This window comes from Salvelinus sp. IW2-2015, linkage group LG6.1 (genome assembly GCF_002910315.2).
Source record: "Salvelinus sp. IW2-2015 linkage group LG6.1, ASM291031v2, whole genome shotgun sequence".
NCBI lineage: Eukaryota > Metazoa > Chordata > Actinopteri > Salmoniformes > Salmonidae > Salvelinus > Salvelinus sp. IW2-2015.
Genome location: NC_036845.1, coordinates 6,159,011 through 6,183,964, shown reverse-complemented (window position 1 = coordinate 6,183,964; position 24,954 = coordinate 6,159,011). Strand labels below are relative to the sequence as shown.

Here is a 24,954-nt window from a genome sequence, read left to right as displayed (position 1 = left end):
CTACCATAGCTAGCTACATAGCCGTCTATGTATCAAAGATAATTGTGTAGTCTAGAGCGATTTTCTAGGTTAGCTAGCCAGCTATTGTCGTTCTTTTAACGCAACGTAACGTAATCAACACGCTAGCTAGCCAGCTAGCCACCGAATAGCAGCACTGTAGCAGCACTGTAGAAAACTATTAGCACTCAAAGAACGACTTGATTAGTGCAGTGTCAACAACGCGAGCCACTTGCCAGCTAGCCTACAAAGTCAACAACGCAGCCACTGCCAGCTAGCCTACTCAGCAGTTACTGTATCATTTTAGATCATTTTAGTCAATAAGATTCTTGCTACGTAAGCTTAACTTTCTGAACAATTCGAGACGTGCGAGTCCACTGTCATTCAATCTCCTTTGCATTAGCGTAGCCTCTTCTGTAGCCTGTCAACTATGTGTCTGTCTATCCCTGTTCTCTCCTCTCTGCACAGACCATACAAACGCTTCACACCGCGTGGCCGCGGCCACCCTAATCTGGTGGTCCCAGCGCGCACGACCCACGTGGAGTTCCAGGTCTCGGTAGCCTCTGGAACTGCCGATCTGCGGCCAACAAGGCAGAGTTCATCTCAGCCTATGCCTCCCTCCAGTCCCTCGGACTTCTGGGCACTGACGGAAACATGGATCACCACAGATAAACACGCTACTCCTACTGCTCTCTCTTCGTCCGCCCAGCGGTTCTCGCACACCCCGAGAGCACTAGCTACGATCAAACAAATCAAACCGTTGTACTGTAATGAAATGAAATGAAAATGTGATACTACCTGTGGAGCGAAGCGGAATGCGACCGGGTTACACGTGGTCTGCCACTGCAAGGACAATCAGCTGTCTGCCCTGTCTCCCTGTAGCGCTGTCTTAGGCGTCTCACAGTACGGACATTGCAATTTATTGCCATGGCCACATCTGCAGTCCTCATGCCTCCTTGCAGCATGCCTAAGGCACGTTCACGCAGATGAGCAGGGACCCTGGGCATCTTTATTTTGGTGTTTTTCAGTCAGTTGAAAGGCCTCTTTAGTGTCTTAAGTTTTCATAGCTGTGACCTTAATTGCCTACCGTCTGTAAGCTGTTAGTGTCTTAACGACCGTTCCAGAGGTGCATGTTCATTCATTGTTTATGGTTCATTGAACAAGCATGGGAAACAGTGTTTAAACCCTTTACAATGAAGATATGTGAAGTTATTTGGATTTTTACGAATTAGCTTTGAAAGGCAGGGTGAAATCCCTCCTCCGTTGTTGGGGTCAGATTGGTGTGGGTTCTGGGGGGTCCGTGGGTTCTGGGGGATCTGTGGGTTCTGGGAGGTCCATGGGGGCTTTTGACCAGTCCTTTGGATTCCTCGTGTCTAACTCATTGTTAGAAAAATCGGATGGTCCAAATCGGATGTTAGGTACTATATTTATTGAATATTATATAAACCCTATAAATTATAATGGCAAATTTGGGTGCAATCAATCAGCTTAATTAAAAATTATATTTCAACAAAATAATGTTTCAGGAATGCTAATCTTTCTAACAGAAACGATTTCAGAACAATCTGAGATGGTGGGTGTCAAAATCCTCTTTCTTGTGCTTTTTGAGGTGGAACAACCCTGTATCTACTTGTGTCTGGACAGCATTAGAGAGAGCGAGAGAGAGTGAGAGCGAGAGTGTGTGTGTACACCACATGTCCGAAGAAAGAAGGAACCCCCTCCTAATTATAGTCTCCAGCCACACACTGGAAGTTTCTGAGTAAACCTTTTCTCACTACGTGGTGGCAACACTCTATAGAAAGACCAGTAAAAATAACAAGCCTGAAAAGCTCTTCTGTTTCTTCATAGGAATTGTTTGTTTACACGCGATGAGGGGGTGAGGAGGAGTTTGGGGGGATAGAGGGAAGATGGGAGGTCTGTGTGTCGTGTGGTAGGGTAGAGTTTCCCCTGATGGGCCAAGGCATGTTGGGTAATCTAAACGATATGCACCACAAACGATGCAACTGGTGATCGTGTGATCATGTTTTTGCCCTTTTTCCTCTGGGGAAATTGGGGGGAATTATGGGCGCAGCTGAACCCCGTTGATAAACAGGCTGAGGAGTAAAGTATATAAATGGTCGCTACGCAGGCTTTGGAGATGAAAAATGACCCAGCCACATGTAAACTGTGGTCGGAAAACACAGAAAGCTGCTGACTAACTGCAGTGGGGTAAAAGGTGGGGGCGCCCTGTTATTTGGTCTGGGCCTGGGCTGCCTGACTGAGAGTACCTCACTCATCTAAACATGTCCTCTTTAGTCTGGGTATACCAACCAACCAACCAACCTACCAACCAGGGCTGTATTTTTTGCCACCATCTGTATCACATAAATAAGTGCTCATCACCTTCCTCCTTCCATCCAAAATAGCCCTGCTGTAAAATAGAGACCTGTTGCTGTTATTGTTTTTGCTCTTTATCAGTTTAAAGGCCTGTTCGTGGGCACCCTATTTAAACAACACAACTCATTTTAAAACACAGGAAATGAGTTCACTGACTGCAGTTTATTATCACTTACCTTCCTTACAGAGGATAAAGAAACACTTCAATCTGAGGACTTTTCCTAAGTCTTCAAGTGTCTCATTAAAACTTCAAGTGACTTCAATACAGATGACGTTTAATCTGCTCGGGGACTAGAAATCATATCTCATTGGGTTCATATCTCTAGTAAATGTGTGTGTCTTTTACTGGGTTGACAGGCATCATACTCAGAACCAGTGAAATCTCTCGCTCCCTGGAGTGAATTTCCTGTTGTACTTCCGCTGTGTAAACACTAGAATGTAATGATGTATCAGGTGAATGTTTTAAAACTGGGCTTTTTATATGGATTCTACTACCATTAGTGCAAATCAACACATCATTAAAAAAGATAAAATAAACAAGCATAACCCTGTCACCTTGGAAACAGATTAACAACAGCTTTCCTACTGGACTAGAGGTTGGTTAGTGGACTGATGATGCCCTCAAAATGCCACTCAGGGCTCCAGAGTAATGTTATTTCAGCCCAACACGCTGACAGGCCCTGTCCAGAAACAAAACCTATCCCCTACCCCCCTAACAAGCCCTAGCCCTAGACACTTGGCTTCCACCTTACCACCAGCACTGAGAGCTCAGCCTCTCAGGTCATGGGTTTATTTATCTGTCTCAGTTCAAAGGTCACAGTTCACCAACAGACAGGGTAGTAGTATTCCATCTTTATTACAGGAAGGTACCAACCCAGCCTGTTCAAAACAAGATCCCTGATTGATTTATGGTATAGTAGTAACAGGGTTCATACCCAGGAGGCACCTTAATTGGGGAGGACAGGCTCGTGTTAATGGCTGGAGCAGAATCCGTGGAATGGCATCAAATACATCAAACACATGGGTTCCATGTTTGATACCTTTCCATTTGCTCCGTTCCGGTCATTTTTATAAGCCGTCCTCACCTCAGCAGCCTCCGGTGGTTCATACACATTTTGACAGATGGAATTTCATGACTTTTCCATGACCAACCATTAGCAGTGTTTCTGTACATAATGTATAAAAAATTAAGTGTAATGTGGTATTGACACCGGGAGGCTGTTATCTGATCCCATTTACAATCTCCTGTAGTTGTGCAAGGCACTTGACCCCCACAAAGTAAAATACCAGGTAGGCAACTGAATAAAAAACATGTGGTCAACCCTCAGTCTGTAGAGATACTGGATGTGCAGGCATTTGATCAAGCCCTGTTCAAACACATCAGAGCCAGTTTATCAAGGCCCGGCTGAGCAGCTAATTTCCAAAATGTGGTTTGTTAAATGGGGACTGGAATAAAAGCCTGCACACCCACTAGCTCTCCTGGAGGATCGTTGACCACCATTGATGTACAGTATAACATACAAAATACATGTTATGCCTTTTTTAAATAATTCACTGATTTAATATATCAAAGAGCAAATGGCTATGGTAGGCTACAAATATTTTTATTCAGCTGATGCAAGTCCACAACTTTTCTTCAGGAAAGTACCTTTTCTAGATAACTCAAACTAAGCAAAAAAAGAAACATCCTCTCACTGTCAACTGCATTTATTTTCAGCAAACTTAACATGTGTAAATATTTGTATGAACATAACAAAATTCAACAACTGAGACATAAACTGAACAAGTTCCACAGACATGTGACTAACAAATGGAATAATGTGTCCCTGAACAAAGGGGTGGGGGGTCAAAATCAAAAGTAAGTCAGTATCTGGTGTGGCCACCACCTGCATTAAGTACTGCAGTGCATCTCCTCCTCATGGATTGCACCAGATTTGCCAGTTCTTGCTTGGAGATGTTACCCCACTTTTCCACCAAGGCACCTGCAAGTTCCTGGACATTTCTGGGGGGAATGGCCCTAGCCCTCACCCTCCGATCCAACAGGTCCCAGACGTGCTCAATGTGATTGAGATCCGGGCTCTTCGCTGGCCATGGCAGAACACTGACATTCCAGTCTTGCAGGAAATCACGCACAGAATGAGCAGTATGGTTGGTGGCATTGTCATTCTGGAGGGTCATGTCAGGAGGATCCTGCAGGAAGAATACCACATGAGGGAGGAGGATGTCTTCCCTGTAACGCACAGCGTTGAGATTGCCTGCAATGACAACAAGCTCAGTCCGATGATGCTGTGACACATTACACAGGCCTCTGTGTAATGCTCATTCCTTTGACGATAAACGCGAATCCGACCATCACTCCATGTGAGACAAAACCGCGACTCGTAAGGGAAGAGCACTTTTTGCCAGTCCTGTCTGGTCCAGCGACGGTGGGTTTGTGACCATTGGCGACGTTGTTGCCGGCGATGTCTGGTGAGGACTTGCCTTACAACAGGCCAACAAGCCCTCAGTCCAGCCTCTCTCAGCCTATTGCGGACAGTCTGAGCACTGATGGAGGGATTGTGCGTTCCTGGTGTAACTCGGGCAGTTGTTGTTGCCATCCTGTACCTGTCCCGCAGGTGTGATGTTCGGATGTACCGATCCTGTGCGGGTGTTGTTACATGTGGTCTGCCACTGCGAGGACGATCAGCTGTCCGTCCTGTCTCCCTGTAGTGCTGTCTTAAGCGTCTCACAGTACAGACATTGTCATTTATTGCCCTGGCCACATCTGCAGTCCTCATGCCTCCTTGCAGCATGCCTAAGGCACATTCACACCGATGATCAGGGACCCTGGGCATCTTTCTTTTGGCGAGTCAGTAGAAAGGCCTCTTTAGTGTCCTAAGTTTTCATAACTGTGACCTTAATTGCCTACTGTCTGTAAGCTGTTAGTGTCTTAACGACCGTTCCACAGGTGCATGTTCATTAATTGTACTTGGTTCATTGAACAAGCATGGGAAACAATGTTTAAACCCTTTACAATGAAGATCTGTGAAGTTATTTGGATTTTTACAAATTATCTTTGAAAGACAGGGTCCTGAAAAAGGGATGTTTCTTTTTTTGATGAGTTTATTTATCTTAGAAGTGTTTACTTTGCAGGCTGACTAGCATGGGCAGACTAGCCATCTGCCATGGCTGGTCCATTTTAGCCTAGTGGGCCTGCCTAACTAGTTTTTTTGTGGAAAATGTATAAATTATCTGACTAATAATGGGGTCCTCAATGGAAGAAAACGGGCCGATTTTGGGGCCTCATGGAAATAAATTGACGATGTGTTACAAATGCCAGGGACAATTTCTGGTCCCAGTCCGCCCCTGCTGACTATCGTCTATTGAGTTGCAATGTCCCATACGATGGATGCCCAAATCAACTGGAAGTATCTACAAAACAAGTTTTGAAGTCAAATAATCCATAAGAAAAGCTACATCTAATCTTTTATCCTAAAATTACTGTTCGCGATTCACAAATTATTATTTTGATTCACATTCGGTTCGCTTGAACAAACACAGACGCGCTCAAGTGTCATTCCAATCCTGGCTGATATGCAGATTTTTTTTATTTGATTGATAAAATATGTAAAAACTGTGCCTAAACAAATTAAATTAACAAATTATTAAATACATTCCCATGACTTTTCCAGGCCTGGGAAACACCATTTTGAAAATCCATGACCATATAAACCCTGTAATAAAGTTATGATGGTTGCTTAACCCACTGAAAGAGGTCAATCAGATTTGACAAATTAGCAGGTAACACATTAAACCAGGTGGAACCAGCCTGATCGCTGCAGCTAGGTAAAATTAACATCATCTAAAAAGTTATTCCTCCCTGATTCAGCGGCGATGAAGTCTACATTTCTGACAGAAACTACAGACAGTTAGGTTGCTTCTCACTCTAGCCATATTGTCAAAGGTAGACTGGTATGATACAGGCTGCGTCCCAAATGGCATCCTATATAGACGGCCCCCTCCACAAAAGTATTTCCTTCAGTCCCACAGACATCACCCCCCCCCCCGAGGCTTGGACCATGCAGGGTGGCCAAGATGATGGCATCACTTCTCAGAGTTAGATAAACAACACCTTCACTAAAATAACACACAGTTGAGCATGTCTCAGATTCTGCCAATGATGGCAAAACAACAAACCAACCATGGCTGGCACTTCAGAAACTGTTATTCTGAGTGTCTTTACAATAAGGAACCGTTAGTTTCTTTAAATGTCCGGATATAAAAGCTTGAGAAACGACTTGTGAGAAACAAGTTTGTCCCTCGTCTCGTCTGGAATCTTGCAGGGATACTGTCAAACTGTTATCTAAATGCCCTCTAGTACATGGATACAGCTGTCTGAAAGTAAAGCCCTTAAACAGTTCTCTGGACACTTAGGGCCCTCTTGAATCAAATCTGATAATGTGCTTGCTGGGATAAAACAAAACATAACACAGAAAGATGTAGAACATTGAGAGCCCTTAAATCTCCTGCATCCAATAAATAAATACATTTAAAAATGGTGTTTATTCGTTCACAATTCACATTCATTATTACACAAAGGGCAATAAACATCAAATAATAAAAAACATATTTGAATAGAAAATGAGACATTTAAAACAGGGAGCGCTATGTCCCCATGGAGTCCATTGTAAACCATAGGCAGGTATCGGCCCAATCATAAATGGACCCCTAGAACCTTCAGCTAATGCACTTGTGCAGATCTGTGAGAATTTGATTTGTATATGCAATATGGTGAAACTTCCATCTAGCCTATCAAACAGCAAGGTGGAGTTATTACCATATTGATTGCACCGGTCAAATCCTCTGCACAATTGCATACTGGCTTAGGGGTCCATTTTGAATTGGGCCATCCTGTGATCCTTACATCACTCCCCACCGTTGGCAGCCATCTTGTTGGTCTCCTCCTTTCCTGTCAATGTCCTCTTGCTGATGCCGCTGAAGTACTTCTCCCTGAAGGCGTTGTGGCCTTGGTATGGGCTAAAGTGAGGGTCTGACAGGTGGGCCAGCGCATCTGTCTCCTACAGAGAGAGAAAATACAATTCAGCCCCATATACCAATGACAGAAAGTTCTTGGTACAATTATACCTCTTAAAATTGCGAGAAAAGTGTGAAGGTTTGCCTTCACAAAGTGGAACCAATTCACCTACAACCTTGGTTAAGTAAACAAATTTAGCATCATAAAAATGCCTTTGAACACAGGCGAAGGAAGAAAGAAACCAGATGATATCAGACCTCTGCCAGGTATCCCATTAAACTAACCAAACAACCACAGGATAAAATGTTCACCTTGTATTCCTCTCCTTGCCATCACAAGCTCAGTGTAACAATAATAAATGTTAGCAGAGTGTTACGTTCCTCATATTTTCCAGGTTGGAGCTTTATCCAGGTTGTTAGGCAGTGTTTGAAAGGCCAGCAGGCAAGAAAGTGTCGGGGCGGACGGACAGTTGGATGGAGCGGGAGGGATGAGGAGTAACGAGGTGCCGGGGATCCAGAGTGCTAGAAGAGCTGACTCCACAGCTGGCCTGCCATTCGTCAACGCCACCTCTCTCTGTTGGCCCTGGTTACCACTGCCAGGCAACCTGCCCTGGACCTAGAGATGGTTACCCTCAGTCGCCACCACATCCAAGAGCATAAAGTGCAATCCCAGATATGAAGCTCCTAACACTTCCTAAGGTGCCATAGAGCAGGGCTATTCAATAACCAGAGGGTCAAAGTTTTCCAGGTTCTTTTCTACCTGGTAGTCCTTGATAGGCCTATAGTTCACACACCTGTCCCAAATCTGAACATTTCCCAACACGACCATACACCAAACCATTCAACACAGAATAGGAAAGCACAGCAACTAACTTCAAAGTGCTCCGTGGTAGGAGTTAAAAACACAACCATCACTTCTGAATGGAAGCAGTTCAATTCACACAAACTGACAACGCAAACTCTCTCACACACACCCAACGCTGCTGTCCCATGTCATAGAGACATTGAACCACTGGACACTTCCCATTTCCCACTGAGTATTTAAATACTCTATTACCGTCATAGCTCATTCTAATAATTATACTGTACTTTGTATTATGTTACTCTATTTATACACACACACAACATATTTATTTAAATACTGGATTATTGACAGCTCACTAATATATTTACTGCTGTACATATCATTCTTAGCACATCTTGTGTAAATTGTTCCGGTGTATACGTACAGTGGCTTCGGAAAGTATTCAGAGCCCTTGAATTTTTCCACATTGTTACGTTACAGACTTATTCTAAAATATATATATATATATATATATATTTTTTTTTAAATGTCCTCTGCAATCTACACACAATACCCCATAATGGCAAAGCAAAAACCGTTTTTAAAAATGTTTGCAAATGTACAGAAATACCTTATACACATAAGTGTTCAGACCCTTTGCAATGAGACTCGAAATTAAGCTCAGGTGCATCCGGTTTCCATTGATCGTCCTTGATGTTTCTACAACTTGATAAGAGTCCACCTGTAGTAAATTCAATTTATTGGACATGATTTGGAAAGGCACACATCTATATAAGGTCCCACAGTTGACAGTGCACGTCAGAGCAAAAACCAAGCCATAAGGTCGAAGGAATTGTCCGTAACAGGATTGTGTCGAGGCACAGATCTGGGGAAGGGTACCAAAACATTTCTGCAGCATTGAAAGTCCCCAAAGAACACAGTGGCCTCCATCATTCTTAAATGGAAGAAGTTTGGAACAACCAAGACTCTTCCTAGAGCTGGCCGCACGGCCAAACTGAGCAATCAAGTGAGAAGGGCCTTGGTCAGGGAGGTGACCAAGAACCCAATGGTCACTCTGACCAAGAACCCAATGGTCACTCTGACAGAGCTCTGAAGTTCCTCTGTGGAGATGGGGGAATATTCCAGGACATCCATTTCTGCAGCACTCCACCAATCAGGCATTTATGGTAGTGGCCAGATGGAAGACACTTCTCAGTAAAAGGCACATGACAGCCCGCTTGGAGTTTGCCAAAAGCCACCTAAAGGACTCTCAGGACATGAGAAACAAGATTCTCTGGTCTGATGAAACCAAGATTTAAACTCTTTGGCCTGAATGCCAAGCATCACATCTGGAGGAAACCTGGCACCATCTCTACAGTGAAGCATGGTGGTGGTGGCAGCATCATGCTGTGGGGATGTTTTTCAGCAGCAGGGACTGGGAGACTAGTCAGGATCGAGACACAGATGAACAGAGCAAAGTACAGACAGATCCTTGCTGAAAACCTGCTCAGGACCTCAGATTGGAGCGAAGGTTCACCTTCCAACAGGACAACAACCCTAAGCACACAGCCAAGATAATGCAGGAGTGGCTTCTGGAGTGGCTTCTGGAGAAGTCTCTGAATGTCCTTGAGTGTCCCAGCCAGAGCCCGGACATAAACCTGATCGAACATCTCTGGAGGGACCTGAAAATAGCTGGGATAGCAACGCTCCCCATCCAACCTGACAGAGCTTGAGAGGATCTGCAGAGAAGAATGGGACAAAAGGTTCTGAATACTTATCTAAAATGTAATATTTCAGTTTCATTATTTTTTATAAATTACCAAAAATCAGAGGATAGAAAACAAAGGAATAACAATACAAACTGAAAGACTAAAAAGCACACTAAGGAAAAGCAGAGCTAAAAATGTGTGTTTTAACATCCCTTTTAAATAGGTCCAGTTTCAGCCCCCCTCAGGTTCTCTGGCAGGCTATTCCAGGCGCATAGTCTTGGTACTAAGCTTTGGGACAGTTAAAAGGCCAGCGCCAGAGGACCCAAGGGACACATAACTAAAAAGCATGTCTGACATGAATTTGGGTGCACAATCATTAATTGAATTAAGAACCAATAGAAGAATCTTAGCATTTATTATAAAACTCACAGGCAGTCAGCGCAGAGACTTTAAAACCGGTGTAATGTCGCTCTTCATCTGGTCTTGGGCAGTACCCGTGCTGCAGCATTCTGTATGTTTTGCAGTTGACCAATGGCTTTCTTGGGTAGACCCGACAGAATAGCATTAGAGTAGTCAAGCCTGCTTGTAATAAAAGCATGGATGAGTCTCTGTATCAGCCTGATCAGCATGTAGCTACATTTTAATTATTTGTGTACTTTGACATTGTACTGCATTGTTAGGAGCTGGTAACATAACCATTTCGCTGCACCCGCTACAACATCTGCTAAACTGTGTACGTGACCAATAAACATTGATTTAATCTCAATATGAATGTAGCCTACATTCTCCAGCTTTCTAGCTATTGCAAATCCTTACCTCTGATTGGATAAATAGTCATTTCAGTTTGAGACTGAATTTTGGCCCAAGATCACAACATATGGAGGACGGGGAGACGGGCCAAGTTCACGGCCCAATCAGGAAAGCCCGTCTTGATTCGATTCTTACCACTACAGCCTCTAAAGCAGAAGCCTTTGAAGACTGGGTTGAGCAGCATTGCTGGATACAGCCTGCCAGGAGGAGACTACGGAAATGTGATAAACAGTGGGGTCCCAAATTGACACCCTTGATAAAAAAAACAATGACTGTATAAAATAAATAGTTCAAATAACTCTACAAACTTGGATGCATTTGCAGTTACTTTAGGTTGTGTCAGATTATTTTGTGCACACTATAAAGTAATAGTAAATAATGTATTGTGTAATTTTAGAGGCTCAGTATTTGAATTATTTATTTTACAGTCATTATTGGTCATCTTTATCAAGGGTGTCAATAATTTGACGCCACTGCATACAGTGCCTTCAGAAAGTACTCACACCCCTTGACTTATTCCACATTTTGTTGTGTTACAGCCTGATTTGTCTGACCCATCATATGCACAATACCCCATAATAACAATGCTTTTTTAGAAAATGTAGCAAATGTATTGAAAATGAAATACAGAAATATCTAATTTGCATAAGTATTCACACCCCTGAGTCAATACTTTGTAGAAGCACCTTTGGCATGTTCTTCTGGCATGTTCTCCCATATTAGCCAAGGAACTCTGTAGTTCGGTCAGAGTGGTCATCGGGTTCTTCGTCACCTGCCTGACCAAGGTCCTTCTTGCCCGGTTGCTCAGTTTGGTTAGACGGCCAGCTCTAGGTAGAGTCTGGATAGTTCCATATTTATTCAATTTCCCAATGATGGAGACCACTGTGCTCTTGGAAACTTTCAACGCTCTAGAAATAGTTGTATACTTCCCCAGGTATATAGATCTACAGACAGTTCCTTGGACTTTATGGTATAGTTTCTGCTCTGGCATGCACCCTCAACTGTTACCTTATATAAAACAGGTGTTTCTTTCTAAATCATGTCCAAACAATTGAATTGGCCACAGGTGGACTCCAATCAAGTTATAGTGACATCAAGGATGATCAAACGAAATTGGATGCACCTGAGCTAAATTTGTAGTGTCTTAGCAAAGGGGTGGACACACCTACTCATTCAAGGGTTTTTCTTTATTTGTTCTATTTTCTACATTGTAGAATAATGATAGTAAGTAAAAAAGTGTGAAATAAATCAAAATATATTTTATATTTGAGATTCTTCAAAGTAGCCACCCTTTGCCTTGACAGTTTTGCACAAGTTTGGCATTCTCTCAACCAGCTTCACCTGGAATGCTTTTCCAATAATCTTGAAGGAGTTCCCACATATGCTGAGGACTTGTTGGCTGCTTTTCCTTCACTTTGCAGTCCAACTCATCCCAAACCATATCAATGGGTTGAGGTCAGGTGATTGTGGAGGCCAGGTCATCTGATGCAGCTCTCCATCACTCTCTTTATTGGTCAAATAGCCCTTACACAGCCTGGAGGTGTGTTGGGTCATTGTCCTGTTGAAAAACAAATGATAGTGGTACTAAGCCCAAACCAAATGAGATGGCGTATCGCTGCAGAATGCTGTGGTAGCCATGCTGGTTAAGTGTGCCTTGAATTCTAAATAAATCATTGACAGTGTCACCAGCAAAGCACACCCAAACCATCACACCTCCATGCTTCACGGTGGGAACCACACTTGCGGAGATCATCCGTTCACCTACTCAGCATCTCACAAAGACACAGTGTTTGGAACCAAAAAAAATTCATTTGGACTCATCAGACCAAGACAGATTTCCACCGGTCTAATGTCCATCGCTCATGTTTCTTGGCCCAAGCAAGTCTCTTCTTCTTGTTAGTGTACTTCAGTAGTGGTTTCTTTGCAGCAATTCAACCATGAAGGCCTGATTCATGCAGTCTCTGAACAGTTGATGTTTAGATGTGTCCGTTACTTGAACCCAGTGAAGCATTTATTTGGGCTGCCATTTCTGAGGCTGGTAACTAATGAACTTATCCTCTGCAGCAGAGGTAATTCTGGGTCTTCCTTTTCTGTGGCGGTCCTCACCAGTTTCATCATAGCGCTTGATGGTTTTTGCGACTGCACTTGAAGAAACTTTTAAAGTTCTTCAAATGTTCCGGGTTGACTGACCTTCATGTCTTAAAGTAATGATGGACTCTCATTTCTCTTTGCTTATTTGAGCTGTTCTTGCGATAATATGGACTTGGTATGTAACCAAATAGGGCTGTCTTCTGTATACCACCCCTACCTTGTCACAACACAACTGAATGGCTCAAACGCATTAAGAAGGAAAGAAATTCCACAAATTAACTTTTAACAAGGCACACCTGTTAATTGAAATGCAATCCAGATGACTACCTCATGAAGCTGGTTGAGAGAACGCCAAGAGTGTGCAAAGTTGTCATCAAGGCAAAAGGTGGCTACTTTGAAGAATCTCAAATATAAAATACATTTTGATTTATTTAACACTTTTCCGGTTACTACATGACTCCATATGTGTTATTTCATAGTGTTGATGTCTTCACTATTATTCTACAATGTAGAAAATAGTAAAAATAAAGAAAAACCCTAGAATGAGTAGCTGTGTCCAAACTTTTGACTGGTACTGTATGTAAATTAGATATTTCTGTAGACGATTGAGAGAAAACAAAATCGATTTAATCCATTTTAAATTCAGGCTGTAACACAAGAAAATGTGGAATAAGTCGAGGGGTATGAATACTTTGAAGGAACTATTTATCTATATATAGTAGCATGCTATGAGATATATGTTCCCGGTTTGGGGCACTGGGAGTCAGAGACAGATGCCAGTGTGTGTGTGTGTGTGTGTGTGTGTGTGTGTGTGTGTGTGTGTGTGTGTGTGTGTGCATGCGGTGATTCACACAGGGCTTGCCTTTATGGGAACAATTCTGTTTTGAAGTGAAGAGGTTGTCAAATCCAAAGATGGATTCTTTTCCATAAAATGTGTGATTAAGTCATTTAAGTGCTGTATATAAAAAGCCAATATAGCCAGATGCTGAGGTTTATGGCAGACCTCGAGGGAAGCACCATCGACATCTCCTTTAACTGTGTTGTATTGCGCGTGTGTATGTTTAAAGAACACACACCGACAACACTCATAGTACACATATGTGCATGCTTGTACATAACAACACGGCACAACATATTCAGTGGCACGCACGGATACTTTACTTTGTAGATACATGCATGTAATTCATAGTAAGCACACCACAGCAACATGAAAACCTACAATTATATAGTGTTGCAATCATATTCACAAAGGGATCCATCTACCTTTTCGAAATGAGTGACATTCCAGTCAAACGCATACACACGCTCGTAACTGCAGTCACACACAGGGTAAACAAGTACAAAAGCATATATACACACACACCAGACAAACGGACGGAACATACAGATGGAAGGACAGACAGACACCCACCTCTGGTTCCTTGATCTTCTCCATGGTGATGAGACTCTGGAGGTGTGGCTGGAAGAGTCTGTTCACAGTTACTGACCAGTCTGAGACAGGCATTCAGGGGCACCATCTCTTCACAGTACCTACAAACACACAACACACACACACACACACACACACACACACACACACACACACACACACACACACACACACACACCACACACACACCACACAACACACCACACACCACACACACACACACACAACACAACACACACACACACATCACAACCAGCACACACACACACACACACACACACTACTGGTGAATCATTATGGTTGAGGACATTCTCAAACAGCTGGTCCTGTACTGTAAAGCATGAACCAATACATCTAAAGGGTTGATGGGTCCAAATCCAAATGACACTACATCCAGGCCAGGTCAGCTCTCTCTCCGTTAAACTCAACCCAGATCAGCTCTCTCCTCACTCCCACTATCCCGCTCCCAACTCTAGGCCAGTTCTCTCTCAGCTCCAGGCCTTTACTGACCATGTCATGATCTGACTGAAGTGGACAAAAGCCATGGTGAAAAAGGTGAACTAGATTAGATTTAAGATATCGGGAAAACGTATTCTTGTAAGGAGCGCTCTGTGTGTGTGTGTGTGTGTTCGCGCGCATGTCGGCCAAGCACCACAACTAAAGCTGTCCAGGGCAAGGTACTGTGTTTATTAGGATCCCCATTAGCTAGGGTCAAAGCTGTAGCTACTCTTCATGGGGTCCATGAAACATGATATTAATAGACCATTACAGCTGAAGGACAGAACTACATAAAATGACATAATACATAACATCAAATCGACAGGTACAGAACTACATCAATTAAAAATAAGAATACACACTTTCATATTATTTTGCCTTAGCAATCCATGCAACATATTCAAATGGCTCCACTACAGTCATCCATTTTGATACACTTGCTTACTGCTACAACTGCAGCTCCTCATCCTAACCTCTCAGAACCAGTTGTCCTGTAAACACTAGCGAGAATCGCACAAAATTAGGAACTACCCGTGTCCTTGGTTCTCCCGTTTGACGTCAATACTATTCATAACAATAATAATATGATTAATAGATGCTACTGAATGCAAGTGCCTGTAGATTACAGGCCTCTAGTGTGTGTGTGTGTTTGTCAGCACCGTGACCAAAGCGAGGCGTTCATTCTACCTGCCAATCACATCTTATTACTGGGTAGCTGGACCTTCCACATGGGCAGTTTCATTTAAAGATGGGTGGGGCCTTTCAATACAGCTTTTTCCATCTTCTCAGACAAATACAGAGTTGAAACCTCTGTGCAGATGTTCCATAGGCAGGCAGATTGGGGGTCAGGTTAGAGGCCATTTAAGCCCTATAGGCTGAGGTGCAGTAGACTAGCACACCTACCTTTTATTGCATGGTATACTGTAGGCCAGATAGACATTGTCAAGGCATATTAATTAATTCAATTGTTGTCAAGATGGGGAGAGGCCTGTCTTTGATAAGGAGAAACTCAGCATTCTTAACACCACAACTGACCAAACGAGTCCTATAGGCTCTAGTTTTACCTTGACTACTGCCTGGTAATGTGTTTAGGTGCTAAAAAGAAAGACAGAATAAAGCTACAGCTGCCCAGCAATGTTCCATTGTCAACAAAACGCATGTTGACCTTTCCTGGCTCAAACTAAAATGAGTCCTTAGGACATTCCGGCAAGGTCTGGAGGTTGTGTCAATGTCTCCTGGAGATCCTTAGGACACCCCCTGTTTGCTGGGGAGATTGGAAAACAACAAAAAGTGACGCAGACAAACTGTCTATTCAGTCAACTAACATACAGCTCTGGCAGACATTCATATTCCACAAGGCATGCAAATAAAAGGTCTCTTCATAGTCCCTAAAGCCAAAAGGAATTCAAGGCAACACAGTAATATACTGTATGTAGCCATGATAGCATGGAACTCCCTGACATCTCAAATCACTCAAGCAAGCAGCAAAAGTAGGTTAAAAAAAAAAAGCACATCACAGCCCAATGCCTCTGACCTAAATTGCTTGTAGCATCTCCTTCCAGAGCACATCTGGTGTTTTGGTGAAAGATAAGACGTGCCCTTGACATCAGGGTATCAGGGCCTGCTCAGGGAAAGCAACTGGAAGCAAAGCCTCAGTAGAGTAAGGACGTCCTGCTCCATATGATAGTCTGGTCAGCTTACTGAGGTTAGTCAGTAGAGTTATGTTTTACTGAAGTGAATTCTTAGTTTGTGTGTGACGAGTGGATGCTGCTGGGTGTGAGTGGTGCGGGAATGAAAATGCAAAACAAGTTTATGAGAACCAGAGGAAACTCCATATCAAGGGGACTTTATTCATTTTATAAATAAGTACTAAGGCCATGCACTATACCTTAGTTAACCCTTTATGGGCGGTAGAGTAACACAATACACTATATCTTAGTTAACACTATGCGTGGTAGACTGTAAGGCATTACAATTGGCCTTAGTTAACCCTTTATGGGTGGTAGAACGTAACACAGCAAATGTTTGGTTTAGTTCATTTCTATGCACTAGACAGGAGGACGTAAGTGAAGGACGTAGGTGAAGGATGTAAGTGAAGCCCATCTGATCATAATGATGACTCTGTTCAATTTATAGGATGGAGTGGAGTGACGAATCTCTAAAAAGTCCACAACGCCTCGCTTTGGTCAGTGCTGACACACACACACACACGAGAGTCCTGTATTCTATAGGCACATCTATTAATCACATTATTATTATTATGAATAGTATTGACATCAAACGGCAGAACCAAGGACATGGGTGGTTCCTAATGTTGTGAGATTCTCGCTGGTGTTTACAGAATAGCTGCTTCTGAGAGATTAGGATGAGGAGCTGTAATTCTAACAGTAAGCAACGAACTAAATGTACGACTGCAGTGTAGCCATGATTATGAGTACAGGTAGATCACGAGAGAGTGTTTGTTTGCATATTTAGCACTTTCTCCTACCAGCACCACACTGACGCTGGGCCAGATTTTCACCCTACTGTTTGTCTCCTGGGTTGCTATGGCCACTGTAGAATACAGGCCTCTAATGTGTTGTGGTGTGTGTGTGCTTCGGTGAGCACCGCGACCAAAGCGGGTGTTAATTCTACCTGCCAATCCCCTCTTATTACTGGGTAGCAGGACCTTCCACATTGGCCGTTTCATTTAAAGATGGGTGGGGCTGGGCCTTTCACTTTCAATACAGCTTTTTCCATCCTCAGACAAATATAGAGTTGAAACCTCTGTGCAGATGCTAAGTAAGCAGCACAGGAGGCTGCTGAGGGGAGAACGGATCATAATAATGCCCAGAACAGAGCAAATGGAATGGCATCAAATACATCAAATCTCAATGTATTTGTCACATGTGCCAAATACAACAGGTCCTTACAGTGAAATGCTTACTTACAAACCCGTATCCAACAAGGCAGTTAAAAAATATATATACCCCCCCAAAAATAAGAAATAAAATTAGCAAATAATTAAAGAGCAGCAGTAAACTAACAATAGCGATGCTATACACAGGGGGCACCAGCACAGAGTCAATATAAAGTTTATAAACCATGTGTTTGATACGATTCAAATAATTACGCTCCAGCCATTACCACATGCCACCAACCTCATGTGATATGCAGACTAGACTGGGGGTCAAGTTAGAGACCATTTAAGCCCAATAGCCTTTATTTCCTGATCAGGGCTCTAAGGAGCATGTGTGTGCCTAGGTTGAAAAATGTAGGAGCACACAAAGAAATTTAGGAGCAGAATGAAATATATTTGATGTAACAAGCCGTTTTCTTTGTAGAAATAGTGCAAGGGTGACGGGCATGAATCTGCACTCCGTGTATTCTCCATGCCACTCAGGGGCTGCCGCACAGTGAAGTAATCCTTGCAACGATTATCTTTACATTTCTTGGTGCTCTGGTGCTCCAAATAAAAAAATGTCAGGTCACACAGCAAAATATTTAGGCGCATATGCGATTAAAATGGTCGCACTGTAGAGCCCTGATGGTATACTGTAGGTCAGATAGACACCGGCATTAAGCACAAGGATCTCTCTCTCAGTAAGGCAGCAGCAGGAGTGTTGTAGACAAAAGGAAGTCGATAACCCCTTAAACCAACCATGGGGGTTCAAACCCCATCAGCTTCCTGTTAGCTTTGCACTCTGCTTCATTAGCGCCGTCTGGCTTATGACTTTAACCCATAGAGAATGATAGAAACCTCTAGTGACCAAAAGGTCATCTTAGCATTGGCAGCGCCATTGAGGGCTTCAACCACGCAACGGCCATTTTAAAGTAGTCAACTCGGTGGGGATTCCTATGGGTTGTAGCCTCAACGGCGCTGCCCATGCTGTCACAGACGCTATAATAGCACAGATATAAAGATGAGTCCTCTATCTATCTCTATGCTTTAGCCTCTGAGATAATGGGTCTGGTTCCTGCCAAGGCGCTGCAGCAGAGAGGAAATGGCAACAGACCACACCGCGGCTGGAAAAGTCTTGAACTAGTTCAAACTTAAACACAGCATCACAGGGGGGAGAGAGAGAGAGACTAATGAGCTTGAGAAGCCACAGAGTTAATTGAAACACTGAAAGGCAGCTGAGGCACAGGGCAAGGCGGTGCTCATCATGACGACGGCAGAAATGTTTTAATTGGCCGGCTTGGGGGACCTCATTGCCCAGGCCTGTGACCAGTGTTAGGGGACCTCGTATTGGCCTGCGTCTGGTCCGACCCCAGCCCAAAACAACACAACAGTAACACAGCAAATAGTTTTATTCCTACAGCAGCTGCACTGCAACCCCTCTTGTGACTCCAGTGTTTACAAACAGGCATGTTGCTACACAGTCCTGTCCCCTTGGACCATTTAGTCACCCTGTTCTATGTCAAAGGTCCACTGCAGTAACAGTCATTGGTGAATGGTGACATCTAGTGGTGTAGTATATCGCACTCTCTCAGGACAGACTTAGGACCACCTAAATCTAACCAGCTAAGACATCTACTATTAACGTTTCAACAGTGTTACTAACCAACTTTGTGCAGTAACATTTTCTCTCAACCGAATTCCCACCTCTACCAAAAACCCACATGCCTTGTCTTATTAGCATCACCTAAGTCTCTTCTTCATAACCTCTCTGGTTACACAGTTGCAGACTTTCCCTTTTCTCTCCATATATTTTCTTTCTCTAAGACCCCCCTTCTTCTTTGCTCAGTAAATGTGGAGATGAGTGGAAGGGTCAGAGTTCAGGCCCAACACAGAGGTATTTTTGTTCTGACCCAGACCGGACCCAACCCGGCCTGGGTGCACACGGCCTTTCTCCCTCCTTCCCGTCACCATAGCAGGGTGACAGAAACCCAATAACCCCCCGACAGCCTCCCAATCCCCAGTGTGAAGCCCACAGATCAGGACCTGAAGACAGGCTGTGTTTGGTCGGTGTCAGCATGTCTGGCCTCATGGGATTATTTTGGCACTCTGCCCTGAATGAGACAGGGTCAGGAACTGCTAGGTAGTTACACACCCGGAGTGAGGAGCAGAGCAAAGCAGAGCACAGGCACACAGTTAGTCAGACAGAGGCACACAGTTGCACAGACTCTCTCAACCACCAGTGTTAAAGGCTGTAGCCCTCTCTCCTTTCCCTGTCTCAGCCAGTCAGTGTGGGGAACTCCACTGTGTGTGTCTCAGCCAGTCAGTGTGGGGAACTCCACTGTGTGTGTCACAGACAGTCAGGGGGAACTGCTGGAGGTGAGCGGGAGGTGTGATAGAAACATCACAGGGCTGTGGTGCGTGGTCTGGTCTCATCTTCCTGATGCTCAGACCCTGCCCTGTAATCAGTGGCCAGAAGTCCCAGGGTCCTGTATCCTGTCTGTGGTCCACACAGTAAACCAGCTGTATGGAACAATACACCCAATATACCTCAGGACACCTGCACACTGACCAGAAGACCACTAACCCCAGGCCTGAAGACTTTATGGGACAGAGAATGAGATGTACTGATGGGAATAAACCCCTGGTCCTGACAGAGAATATGATGCTTATGAGGGGAAAAGGTGCAGAGAGAAAAGCCCTCATCTAAACTAGAATGCTTTGTTAAGCAGATCTAGTACAGTAGCAACACTTCATCAGGGTGTAGGCTAAATCACCAATGTGACTGTTGCCCTCTAGTGGTCTAACAGGGTAAAGGGGAAAAGATAACAGCATGTATCAGCAGGAAAAACAGCTGACTGGTGAGGTTGACCCTGTGTGCAATAAGGTCTTATCAAATGCTGTTTGTATCTATTCGACATCACAACAGTTGATGACAGTGCTATTTGGTTTACACATAGAAGAGGGAGACTGTGTAGACAATACATCTGTGAGCTCAAACCCATGTAAACACCATGATGATACACTAGATTCAACAGCACCAGATGTGAATATTTGACCAATTCAAACTATAGAGCTTTAACAGGAAGTGCTGTATCCAGGGACCACAGATGGATATTAACCATGTACCTATATGTAGATAACTCTGGTGCAATCCTGGTGTTGTTGTGAATGGTCCTTGACAAATAAACAAACACAACAATACTCACTCTGGCCTGTAGATTGGTAGCCAGTAGACTAGCCGCCCCCCGATGACCAGGTGGAGAGCTGAGAAGTTTAACAGGTCAGTGAAGATGTCACTCAGGTGGTAGGCCATGGAAACGGGGACATGGCTGTCTCCAACGCTGGATGAAAGATAAACGCATCTTCACTGTTTACACACTGATTTAACATCATCTGAGAGGACTTTATATCTCTCTAGTGTATCTATTGCTTGCTTGCAAGTTTTACAGGCTGTCTTTTTCAAAACTGAGCAAATATACAAAGCACTATAAACAACACTGAGACTCAAGAGGAAGATGAAGACGTACTAGTCTTCAGATGGCTTCACACTGTTTACACTGTCCTTCTGAGAGCCTGTTCTCCTGGTTGACTCCCGAATCCCATAGGGGGCTGAGAATTAAACAAACACACACAAAAATGAAAGATAAGAGATTTGAACAAATCACAAAGAATGTGGACTTCAACAGAATAAGACGTTTTACTCGTGCATGGCTGTACAGGAGACATTACAGGATGGAGGACCCTACATGGGAAGAGAACACACAGAGCTCTAGGATAAGAACGTACGGTCAGTGATGATGGTATCAAAGAGCACTCCGTCCCTCCAGATAGGCTTGGAGGCGTCAGACACAAGGACGTCCACATACAGCTTCTCTGAGCCGTACTGACGCAGGTTGGCTCTGATGTTCTCATCTGGACCCCTCCACTTCTGGTTCTTACGACTCGCTTTTCCTGAAAAACAAACCAAAATACTATTATATAGCAATGCACTTGGTTGTAATTAGGGCCGGGATGATAGCAGTATCATCAGTATCATTGTTAGTATTGTGGCAAGGAAACAAAACACGAAGCGGATTTATCACAGCTCGAATGTTGAAAACATTATGTTGTCATCGAGATTCACATTTATTTATTTATTTTCTAAGCTATAGAACACAATATTTTACACACAGCAGGTGTAAAAGGACCAGTAGGGTTTGATCTATTTTTTTTTCTTTTTTTTTGCCATGGAAAAAAATAGAGATACTGGTATCCCCCGGTCCTAGTTGTAATCATATCACGTATCAAGTGTTAGGCCTATAGGACAATGCAATTGGATTTGAGCGTGAAAATGAGCACAGAAAAAAATGACTATTTTAAAAGATGATAGAAAGAGCATAAACAACATAATGTTCATCATATAAATGGATTAACTCACTTGCCAAAGCACAAGATATTTAGCTCTGGGTTCCAAAATAAGAGAAAGTAAACAAGGCCATTTCTAGGACATTACCTATCCCATGGATGGTGTTGTAATCAATATCCGTTCCACAGACATATGCACCAAAATGAGAGCATGCAACCAGGAGGCTACCTGAGAGAGAAAGAGAGAAAACAAATATCCAATAAGCACAGACTAGCCTTGGATTCAGCTAAGATGCAGTGTATTTCTGCAAGTGTCAGTTCAAAGACCAAAAGTAACTTTTCTCTTACCAGTCCCAACGAAGGGGTCGTAGACCAGGTCGTGAGCTTTGACCCTGGCGTGGTTGGCCATGATAAAAGACAACCCAGCGTCCATACTGGTGTTACCTATGAAGTGCCTGTTCTTCACACTGTGAGAGCGAATCAACTCACGCTGGCCATCTGCAATCTAAGGAACATACAGTTGATAAGACAAGATCAAATATAGGCTTACCTTTATCATTAAATTAAACAGTGCTTCTCAACCTGGTACCTGGCTTATACACGGGGGACTTGGGAAGACTCATAAGGACATAGGCCTCATGATAAGTTTCACAAATCAAATCAAATCAAATCAAATTTTATTAGTCACATACACATGGTTAGCAGATGTTAATGCGAGTGTAGCGAAATGCTTGTGCTTCTAGTTCCGACAATGCAGTAATAACCAACAGTAATCTAACCTAACAATTCCACACTACTACCTTACACACACACACAAGTGTAAAGGGATAAAGAATATGTACATAAAGATATATGAATGAGTGGTGGTACAGAACGGCATGGCAGATGCAGTAGATGGTATAGAGTACGGTATATACGTATGAGATGAGTACTGTAGGGTATGTAAACATAAAGTGGCATAGTTTAAAGTGGCTAGTGGTACATGTATTGCATAAAGATGGCAAGATGCAGTAGATGATATAGAGTACAGTATATACATATGAGATGGATAATGTAGGGTATGTAAACATTGTATTAAGTGGCATTGCTTAAAGTGGCTAGTGGTACATTTTTACATAATTTCCATCAATTCCCATTTTTAAAGTGGCTGGAGTTGAGTCAGTATGTTGGCAGCGGCCGCTAAATGTTAGTGGTGGCTGTTTAACAGTCTGATGGCCTTGAGATAGAAGCTGTTTTTCAGTCTCTCGGTCCCTGCTTTGATGCACTTTGATGCACCACAAGAGGGAATACTTCAGGCAGATCAAAATATGATTGGCAACCAAAGAAGGTTAACAACCACTGTGGTAAATAACATTCATGAGTTATAGTAATTACTAATTTGTATAATGACACAGAAATGAAGGAGCACACAGCACACTGACTCACCCATCTCCCAAAGTAGATGTAGAGGGGCTCGTCTGGGATGTTGTTAGGGTCAGTTCCATAGTCCTCCAACAGACAGAAGATGTGTTTCGGGTTCCTTAGATTGACCCTTCCCTCGAAGGAGAGATATTCCATTGCCTTGGGGAGGAAGACCACAGGGTAACTTGTCCAGGTGTCATGGTGCATACTGCTTATCAGTGCCTGCCTTTAACACAATAGGGCAATAAAAAAGGTAGAGTAAGTTGACTATTCTGGGCTCAATCTTAAATACAAATTACTGGGAGCAAGTCAAGTGTATCATACTCACATCTATCTTCTTAATTCTATCTTCGAAATCTAGAGTCTTGTTGAAAGTGTAGACATTGATTTTGTATGTTGAGTCTTTCTGTAGGAAGGGTGACTGTTGGGAGCAGTAAAGTTACACACATTAGATACTCCACATGATTAGTTTGCCCTCCATTTAGATGTAATATAATTTCTCACAAACCATGTTCTCTGTTGGATATTTCAAGAGCGAGTTCCTGAGTTCACTGTGTGTTCTGCCATGACCCCACAGCTCAAATGCAGACCTAGGTGATAAACAAATAACCACAAAAAGGTCATTACAATTTACTGTGACATTCAAGTTGAGAATCATCTCAGAAGAGATGGGCTGATGAGCAATGCTGCAGTACCACTCTAGCTCTTATCATTGCAACTCCATTGTTGATCTGTCTCACTTACTTTGCACAAACAGTTCTGGCCATGATGCTGTTGACATCTTCCTCTGACAAGCCATTCAGGCGCCAGAATGGAGACTGGGGAGAAGAATTACAGATGATTTTAGGATTTGAGTAGCCTATGCATGGACACCTGATAATGGCCAACTCCTCCCTTCATTGGTAAAGCTATCAGGCTAATAATACATATAGACACTAACGTATTTTACCTTTTCTTTGAAGTTTTCACCTGGATCAAACGGTTTGCCCCTGAGGGACAGCAGCGACCTAATCTCCTGTAATGTTACGATGGACAATAAATAAAAGCAGAACATTTCTGAAGAATTCAAACATGACAGCTTGTAGATAGTAACGTTACTAGCTTAGCAAGCTAATGTATGGGATAAATTCCGTAATGACACACCAACATCTTTAGAGATAGAGAGAAATAACACAACATTTACAGTTTGACAGAGAGGTACGACATTTATATGCATACAGGTAGCCTGAAGTCAACATTGTCTTGGGCCAGATGTATCAAATATTGTAGGCATATTCTGCTACAGTGGATCGCCATGTTCGAGTTCCCACGCAAAATACATCCGGCTTAAAACTGCGTCCCCGCGAATAGTGGTTCCTGTCTGTTTCAAAATAAATACCACTTTACCAGCAATGATTGTGCATTAAATGCATGTATTTTGGCAAAGCAAAATTAAAATGTGTATGTTTTAGTTTTGTCATTAACGTCTAAATCATTGTGTGCTTATTATTCTGTATAGCTGCTACATAACTGATTCATAAATGAGGGTGCATCATTTTACTGTAGAGGGAGCTAATGACCCACCAACTAAACATATCCCAAGGGTAACCGCTTTACTTCAGAATATCGCTCACTGACAGGG

The 24,954-nt window shown here is 43.1% G+C and overlaps 1 protein-coding gene and 1 long non-coding RNA gene across 2 annotated transcripts; both read right to left on the bottom strand.

Annotated features, from left to right (window-relative positions):
- Positions 1-6,896: 6,896 nt before the first annotated feature.
- On the bottom strand, positions 6,897-24,667 carry LOC111964941 (tRNA (guanine(10)-N(2))-methyltransferase homolog). The gene is given in 14 exon segments (XM_023988822.3): positions 6,897-7,430; positions 14,192-14,231; positions 14,233-14,310; positions 20,795-20,929; positions 21,116-21,197; positions 21,375-21,539; positions 22,081-22,161; positions 22,281-22,437; positions 23,358-23,492; positions 23,662-23,754; positions 23,842-23,923; positions 24,078-24,151; positions 24,283-24,348; positions 24,552-24,667. Coding segments are annotated over 14 exon segments (1,419 nt in total). The 5' UTR covers positions 24,630-24,667; the 3' UTR covers positions 6,897-7,277.
- Positions 8,914-11,359, bottom strand: LOC139027878 (uncharacterized). The gene is made up of 2 exons (XR_011480019.1): positions 10,309-11,359; positions 8,914-9,909 (listed from the first exon to the last, which is right to left on the bottom strand). It is a non-coding gene; the product is annotated as an uncharacterized lncRNA (long non-coding RNA).
- Positions 24,668-24,954: the final 287 nt, after the last annotated feature.